Source organism: Melospiza melodia (genome assembly GCF_035770615.1).
Source record: "Melospiza melodia melodia isolate bMelMel2 chromosome 17 unlocalized genomic scaffold, bMelMel2.pri SUPER_17_unloc_1, whole genome shotgun sequence".
Classification (NCBI taxonomy): Eukaryota; Metazoa; Chordata; class Aves; order Passeriformes; family Passerellidae; genus Melospiza; species Melospiza melodia.
The window spans coordinates 1,077,923-1,086,427 of NW_026948502.1; the positions used below are offsets into that span (position 1 = coordinate 1,077,923).

The following is an 8,505-nucleotide window of genomic DNA, read 5'->3' on the forward strand; positions in this document are numbered from 1 at the left end:
TGTGTCCCTCAGCTGTGTTTGTGTCCCCATGGTGGCCCTTGGGGACATTGGAGCTCCTTTGTGTCCCCCAGCCCTGTTCCTGTCCCCGAGGTGGCCCTTGGGGACACTGGTGTCACCATAAACCGCCTTTGTCACACCCGTGGCCTCGTCTCTTCTTTGCCTGGGGACATTTTGGGGTGGCTTTGTGTCCCCAGCGTGTCCCTCGGAACCCTTGGGGACATCTGCCACCTCCTTGGGGACAGAAGGACACCTGCCACCCCCTTGGGGACATTCTGGTGGCCTTGGGGACATCGGACATTTGGGCTTTGAAGGAGTTTGGGGTGGAGGTTTGGGGTTTTTGGGCGATTTGGAGGAAGTTTTTGGGGTTTGTTTTTTTTTTTTTTTGATTTTTGGGTGTTTGTGGTTTTTTTTGTTTTTTTTTTTTTTTGTTTGTTTTTTTTTTTAGGTTTTTTTTTTGTTTCATGGTGGTTTTTAAAGGTTTTTTTAGTGGTTTTGGGCAATTTTTTGGGGTTTTTTTATTTTCTTTTTGTTTTTTGGATTTTGTTTTTGGTCTTAAAGGTTTATTTAGGGGTTTCTGGGGGATTTTTTTAGGGTCTCTGGGAGATTTTGAGGGGGTGGGTTCTTTTGGGTTTTTTGGGTTTTTTGCTGTTTTTTTTTTTTTTGTTTTATGTTTCTGGGACTTTTTTAGGGTTTTGTGAGGGTTTTGGGTTGTTTTATTTAGGGAGGGTTTTTCTTTTTTTTTGTGTTTTTTTTTAGTTTGTTCTGAAGGGGTGGAGTTTTTTTGGGGGAGTTTTTTGGAGGGGTTTTTTTGAGATTTTCGGTTGGGGTTTTTTTGGGTTTTCTTTTTGTTTGTTTGTTTTTAAAGGTTTATTTAGGGATTTCTGGGGGATTGTTTTAAGGTTTTGGGTTTTTTTTGGGGGGGTGGGTTCTTCAGGTGATTTCTTTCTTTTTGTTTTTGTGTTTTTGGGTCTTTTTTTGGGGTTCTGTGGGGTTTTGTGTTTTTTTTTTTTTTTTGTGGGTTTTTTGGTCAGTTTTGTGGGGGTTGGGTCTTTTGGGGGGATTTTTGGAGCATTTTCTGTTGGGTTTTTTTTGGTTTTTTGGCGTTTTTGAGGGCTCTCAGTGGCGCTTTCCGCTCCTCCCCTCCTCCAGGGGGCGCCGCGGTGCCGCCTCCCCTTCCTTCCGCCACTTCCGCTTCCGGCTCCTTCACTTCCGGTTCTGGCTCCTTCACTTCCGGTTCTGGCTCCCTTCACTTCCGGTTCCGCCGCCATTTTCTCCGCCAGGCCGGGCCCGGAGCCGCCGCCGCCGCCATGGGCGGGCACCTGAGCCGGCGCTACCTGTGGGACGCCGAGGCCGAGCCCGACCCGCTGCACATGCCGTCCTTCCCCGCCGAGCTGGGCATGCCGGCCCGCCGGCCGCGCGGTCAGTGCGGGACACCGCGAGGGGACGCGGGGACATGGGGACATAAGGGGGGCGCGGTGGCCTTGGGGTGACCTCGGTGACCTCCCGTGCGTCCCCCCCGTCTGTGACTCCCGGTGCCACCCACCCTGTCCCCACCCTGGTGCCACGCGGGTGTCGCTGTCCCTGCATTGCCACCCCGTGTCCCCGCTCTGTCACACCCTGTCCCCTGTTTGTCCCCATTCCCGGGTGGGCCTTGAGGGTCCCCGAGTGTCCCTGAGTGTCCCCGAGTGTTCCCTCTGTCCCCTCTCTGTGACAGCCATGGTGGCCTCGGTGGCGGAGCCGGCCCAGGGCTGCGTGTCCCTGAATGTCCCTGAGTGTCTGTCACACCGTGTCCCCTGTTTGTCCCCATTCCCGGGTGGGTGCTGAGTGTCCTTGAGTGTCCTTGAGTGTCACCTGTGTCCCTGAGTGTCCCCTCTGTCCCTGAGTGTCCTTGTCCCCTCTGGTGACAGTGATGGTGGCCTTGGCAGCCCAGCTGTCCCTGGGTGTCCGTGACTGACATTGTCCCCTCTCTGTGACAGTGATGGTGGCCTCGGCGTCGCAGCTGTCCCTGGGTGTCCCTGGGTGTCCCTGAGTGTCCCTGCCTGTCCCTGTCCTCTCTCTGGTGACAGTGATGGTGGCCTCGGCGTCGCAGCTGTCCCTGGCTGTCCCTGACTGTCCCTGTCCCCTGTGTGTGACAGTGATGGTGGCCTTGGCATCCCAGCTGTCCCTGGGTGTCCCTGGGTGTCCCTGACTGTCCCTGGGTGTCCCTGACTGTCCCTGTCCCCTCTCTGGTGACAGTGATGGTGGCCTCGGTGTTGCAGCTCTCCGATGCCCGCGTGCCCCTGGGTGTCGTTGAGTGCCCCTGAGTGTCCCAGCTGTCATTGTCCCCTCTGTTCCCTGTGTGTGACAGTGATGGTGGCCTCGGCGTCACAGCTGTCCCAGCTGTCATTGTCCCCTCTGTCCCCTGTGTGTGACAGTGATGGTGGCCTCGGCGTCAGAGCTGTCCCTTGGTGTCCCTGGGTGTCCCTGGCTGTCCCTGGCTGTCCCTGACTGTCCCTGTCCCCTCTCTGGTGACAGTGATGGTGGCCTCGGCGTCGCAGCTCTCCGATGCCCGCGTGCCCCTGGGTGTCGTTGAGTGCCCCTGAGTGTCCCAGCTGTCATTGTCCCCTCTGTTCCCTGTGTGTGACAGTGATGGTGGCCTCGGCGTCGCAGCTGTCCCTGGCTGTCCCTGGCTGTCCCTGACTGTCCCTGTCCCCTGTGTGTGACAGTGATGGTGGCCTTGGCATCCCAGCTGTCCCTGGGTGTCCCTGGCTGTCCCTGACTGTCCCTGTCCCCTGTGTGTGACAGTGATGGTGACCTCGGCGTCCCAGCTGTCCCTGGCTGTCCCTGGCTGTCCCTGACTGTCTCTGTCCCCTCTCTCTGGTGACAGTGATGGTGGCCTTGGCATCCCAGCTGTCCTTGGGTGTCCCTGTGTGTCCCTGTGTGTCCCTGACTGTCCCTGTCCCCTCTCTCTGGTGACAGTGATGGTGGCCTCGGCGTCGCAGCTCTCGGATGCCCGCGTGCCCCTGGAGCAGAGGGATTTCTGCGGGCACCACCTGGTGCGGCTGCTGCGGTGCCAGCGGGACAACTTCCCTGTGCCCTGGGGGTGCCACGCGCTGCGCCACGCCTGGGACAGCTGCCAGCACGAGGAGTGAGTGACATGGGGACACGGGGACATGGGGGACACTGGGACACTGGGGACATTGGGGACATGGGGACACTGGGGACATGGGGGTGCCATGTGCTGCACCACGCCTGGGACAGCTGCCAGCACCAGGAGTGAGTGACACATTGGGGACACTGGGGACACGGGGACATGGGGACATTGTGGACATTGGGGACATGGGGATATTGGGGGTGGCACGTGCTGCGCCACGCCTGGGACAGCTGCCAGCACCAGGAGTGAGTGACACGGGGACACTGGGGACATTGGGGGACATTGGGGACATGGGGACACTGGGGACATGGGGACACTGGGGACATGGGGGTGCCACATGCTGCGCCACGCCTGGGACAGCTGCCAGCACCAGGAGTGAGTGACACGGGGACACTGGGGACATGGGCACATCGGGGATACAGGGACACTGGGGACACTGGGACATGGGGACATGGGGACATTGGGCACACTGGGGACATTGGGGGACATGGGGATATTGTGGGGACATTGTGGGGACATTTGGGGACATGGGGACACTGGGGACATGGTGACATTGGAGACATTGGGGGAACATGGGGACATTGGGGGGACATTGGGGGGACATTGTGGGGACATTGTGGGGACATGGGGACACTGGGGGGACATGGGGACACTGGGGGGACATGGGTGCACCACATCTGGAACAGCTGCCAGCACCGGGAGTAAGGGACAGGGACATGGGGACACTGGGGACATGGAGACATTGGGGACATTGGGGGGGACATGGGGACATTGAGGGGACATTTGGGGACATGGGGACATTGGGGGGGACATGGCTGGGACAGCTGCCAGCACAAGGAGTAAGGGACACAGGGACATTGGGGGGACATCATGGGGACATCATGGGGGGACAGCTGCCAGCAGCAGGAACAGGACATGGGGACACAGGGACAGCAGGGACGTGTCTGGGGGGTGACGGGGACATGGGAGGGGCTTGGGGACATGGGGCCACCATGGTGCCACCCGCACGCACATGTTGGTGGCCGTGGCGACACACAGTGACACACGGTGACACACAGTGACACACGGTGACACACGGTGCCACTGTGGTGACACGGTGACACACAGTGACACACGGTGACACACAGTGACACACGGTGACACACGGTGCCACTGTGGTGACACGGTGACACACAGTGACACACGGTGACACACAGTGACACACGGTGACACACGGTGCCACTGTGGTGACACAGTGACACACAATGACACACGGTGACACATGGTGACACACAGTGATGTGGTGACACAGTGACACGCAATGACACACGGTGACACACGGTGACACACGGTGCCACTGTGGTGACACACAGTGACGTGGTGACACAGTGGTGACACGGTGGTGACACACAGTGACACAGTGTCCCTGTCCCAGCTATGTGATGACACACACAGTGACACAGGGGTGACATGATGACACACGTTGGTGACACGTTGGTGACACTGTCCCTGTCCCTGTCCCAGCTACGTGATGACACACGGTGACATGGTGACACACAGTGACACACAGTGACACACAGTGACACACGGTGACACACGATGACACTGTCGCTGTCCCTGTCCCAGCTATGTGATGACACACAGTGACACACGGTGACACACGTTGGTGACACTGTCCCTGTCCCTGTCGCTGTCCCAGCTATGTGATGACACACAGTGACACACGTTGGTGACACACGTTGGTGACACTGTCGCTGTCCCTGTCCCTGTCCCTGTCCCAGCTATGTGATGACACACAGTGACACACAGTGACACACGGTGACACACAGTGACACACGTTGGTGACACACGATGTCCCTGTCCCTGTCGCTGTCCCTGTCCCAGCTATGTGATGACACACAGTGACACACAGCAACACACGTTGGTGACACACGTTGGTGACACTGTCGCTGTCCCTGTCCCAGCTATGTGATGACACACGGTGACACACAGTGACACACGTTGGTGACACACGGTGACACACGTTGGTGACACACGGTGACACTGTCCCTGTCCCTGTCCCTGTCCCAGCTATGTGATGACACACGGTGACACACGTTGGTGACACGTTGGTGACACTGTCGCTGTCCCTGTCCCAGCTATGTGATGACACACAGTGACACACAGTCACACACGGTGACACACGTTGGTGACACACGTTGGTGACACTGTCCCTGTCCCTGTCCCTGTCCCAGCTATGTGATGACACACGGTGACACACGTTGGTGACACTGTCCCTGTCCCTGTCCCAGCTATGTGATGACACACAGTGACACACAGTGACACACAGTCACACACGGTGACACACGTTGGTGACACACGGTGACACTGTTGCTGTCCCTGTCCCAGCTATGTGATGACACACGGTGACACACGTTGGTGACACGTTGGTGACACTGTCACTGTCCCTGTCCCAGCTATGTGATGACACACAGTGACACACAGCGACACACGTTGGTGACACACGTTGGTGACACTGTCGCTGTCCCTGTCCCTGTCCCTGTCCCAGCTATGTGATGACACACAGTGACACACAGTCACACACAGTGACACACGGTGACACACGTTGGTGACACACGTTGGTGACACTGTTGCTGTCCCTGTCCCAGCTATGTGATGACACACAGTGACACACAGCGACACACGTTGGTGACACACGTTGGTGACACACGTTGGTGACACTGTCCCTGTCCCTGTCCCAGCTATGTGATGACACACAGTGACACACAGTCACACACGGTGACACACGTTGGTGACACACGTTGGTGACACTGTCCCTGTCCCTGTCCCAGCTATGTGATGACACACAGTGACACACAGTCACACACGGTGACACACGTTGGTGACACACGGTGACACTGTCCCTGTCCCTGTCCCAGCTATGTGATGACACACAGTGACACACAGTCACACACGGTGACACACGTTGGTGACACACGGTGACACTGTCCCTGTCCCTGTCCCAGCTATGTGATGACACACAGTGACACACAGTGACACACAGTGACACACGGTGACACACGTTGGTGACACACGTTGGTGACACTGTTGCTGTCCCTGTGCCAGCTATGTGATGACACACAGTGACACACAGTCACACACGTTGGTGACACTGTTGCTGTCCCTGTCCCAGCTATGCGATGACACACAGTGACACACAGCGACACACGTTGGTGACACACGTTGGTGACACACGTTGGTGACACTGTCCCTGTCCCTGTCCCAGCTATGTGATGACACACAGTGACACACAGTCACACACGGTGACACACGTTGGTGACACACGGTGACACTGTCCCTGTCCCTGTCCCAGCTATGTGATGACACACGGTGACACACAGTCACACACGGTGACACACAGTGACACACGGTGACACTGTCCCTGTCCCTGTCCCAGCTATGTGATGACACACGGTGACACACAGTCACACACGGTGACACACGTTGGTGACACGTTGGTGACACTGTCGCTGTCCCTGTCCCAGCTATGTGATGACACACAGTCACACACAGTCACACACGGTGACACATGTTGGTGACACACGGTGACACTGTCCCTGTCTCTGTCCCAGCTATGTGATGACACACAGTGACACACAGCGACACACGTTGGTGACACACGTTGGTGACACTGTCGCTGTCCCTGTCCCTGTCCCAGCTATGGGATGACACACAGTGACACACAGTGACACACAGTGACACACGTTGGTGACACACGGTGACACTGTTGCTGTCCCTGTCCCAGCTATGTGATGACACACGGTGACACACAGTGACACACAGTGACACACGTTGGTGACACACGTTGGTGACACTGTCCCTGTCCCTGTCCCAGCTATGTGATGACACACAGTGACACACAGTGACACACGGTGACACACGTTGGTGACACACGTTGGTGACACTGTTGCTGTCCCTGTCCCAGCTATGTGATGACACACAGTGACACACAGTGACACACGGTGACACACGTTGGTGACACACGGTGACACTGTTGCTGTCCCTGTCCCAGCTATGTGATGACACACAGTGACACACAGTCACACACGGTGACACACGTTGGTGACACACGGTGACACTGTTGCTGTCCCTGTCCCAGCTATGTGATGACACACAGTGACACACAGTCACACACGGTGACACACGTTGGTGACACACGTTGGTGACACTGTTGCTGTCCCTGTCCCAGCTATGTGATGCGCATGAAGGAGTTTGAGCGCGAGCGGCGCCTGCGGCTGCGGCAGCAACGGCTGAGGAAGCGACACGGGGACAGCGAGGACAGCGAGTGACAAACGGGGACAGCGAGTGACAAACAGTGACACCATGGGGGCAGCGGGGACAGCGAGTGACAAACGGGGACAGCGGGGACACCAAGTGACACTGCGGGGACACCACGGGCACAGCGAGTGACAAACGGGGACAGCGGGGACAGCAAGTGACAAACGGGGACAGCAGGACAGCGAGTGACACCATGGGGGCAGCGGGGACAGTGAGTGACACTGCGGGGACACCACGGGGACAGTGAGTGACACTACGGGGACACTGCGGGGACACCAGGGACAGTGAGTGACAAACAGTGACACCACGGGGACAGCGGGGACAGCGAGTGACAAACAGGGACAGTGGGACAGCGGGGACAGCGAGTGACATTGGGGGCAGCGAGGGACACACGGCACAGTGGAGACGAGTGACAACGAGCGACAGCGAGGACTCCAAGTAACACCTGAGTGACCCTGGGGACACTCAGTGACACCCAAGTGACACCGGGGACAGCGAGTGACACTGAGTGACACCTGAGTGACACCCAAGTGACATCTGGGACACCGAGTGACACCTGAGTGACACTGGGGACACCACGGTGACACCAAGTGACGCAACACCGAGTGACGTCTGGGACACTGAGTGGCACCCGAGTGACACCCAGGGACATCAAGTGACATCTGGGACACCGCGGTGACAGCAAGTGACACTGGCAACACCTGAGTGACACCAAGTGACACCCGAGGAACCAAGTGACACCCTGGTGACGGTGACACGAGGCCACCTCACACAGCAGGGCTGTCAAATGACACCGAGTGACACAGAGTGACAACTGAGTGACACCCGAGGAACCGAGTGACACCCGATGACGCCGAGTGACACCGAGTGACAGTGACACCAGGGACACCGTGGTGAGACCAAGTGACATGTGGGATTCCGAGTGACACCCGAGGACCCGAGTGACACCTGGTGACACTGAGTGACACCAAGTGACACCTGAGTGACACTGGAAACATCACCGAGTGACACAGGATGACACCCCAGTGATGGTGACACGAGGCCACCCCCCAATAAAGCTGTCAGGTGACACCGCA

At 57.6% G+C, this 8,505-nt stretch overlaps 1 protein-coding gene across 1 annotated transcript; it reads left to right on the top strand.

The window, feature by feature from the left end:
• The first annotated feature begins 1,272 nt into the window (after positions 1 to 1,272).
• On the top strand, positions 1,273 to 8,498 carry NDUFB7 (NADH:ubiquinone oxidoreductase subunit B7). The gene is made up of 3 exons (XM_063181882.1): positions 1,273 to 1,419; positions 2,959 to 3,127; positions 7,341 to 8,498. Exons 1-3 carry the CDS (start codon positions 1,308 to 1,310, stop codon positions 7,438 to 7,440), a joined length of 381 nt encoding a protein of 126 aa, XP_063037952.1. The 5' UTR covers positions 1,273 to 1,307; the 3' UTR covers positions 7,441 to 8,498.
• The last annotated feature ends 7 nt before the right edge of the window (positions 8,499 to 8,505 follow it).

Bases quoted from the DNA above. Each gene is read 5' to 3' on its own strand.
- NDUFB7 (XM_063181882.1), top strand. From the start codon at position 1,308: ATGGGCGGGCACCTGAGCCGGCGCTACCTGTGGGACGCCGAGGCCGAG. The intron at 1,420-2,958 runs GTCAGTGCGGGA...CTCTGGTGACAG, and splicing joins GCCGGCCCGCCGGCCGCGCG to TGATGGTGGCCTCGGCGTCG. The intron at 3,128-7,340 runs GTGAGTGACATG...TCCCTGTCCCAG, and splicing joins GACAGCTGCCAGCACGAGGA to CTATGTGATGCGCATGAAGG.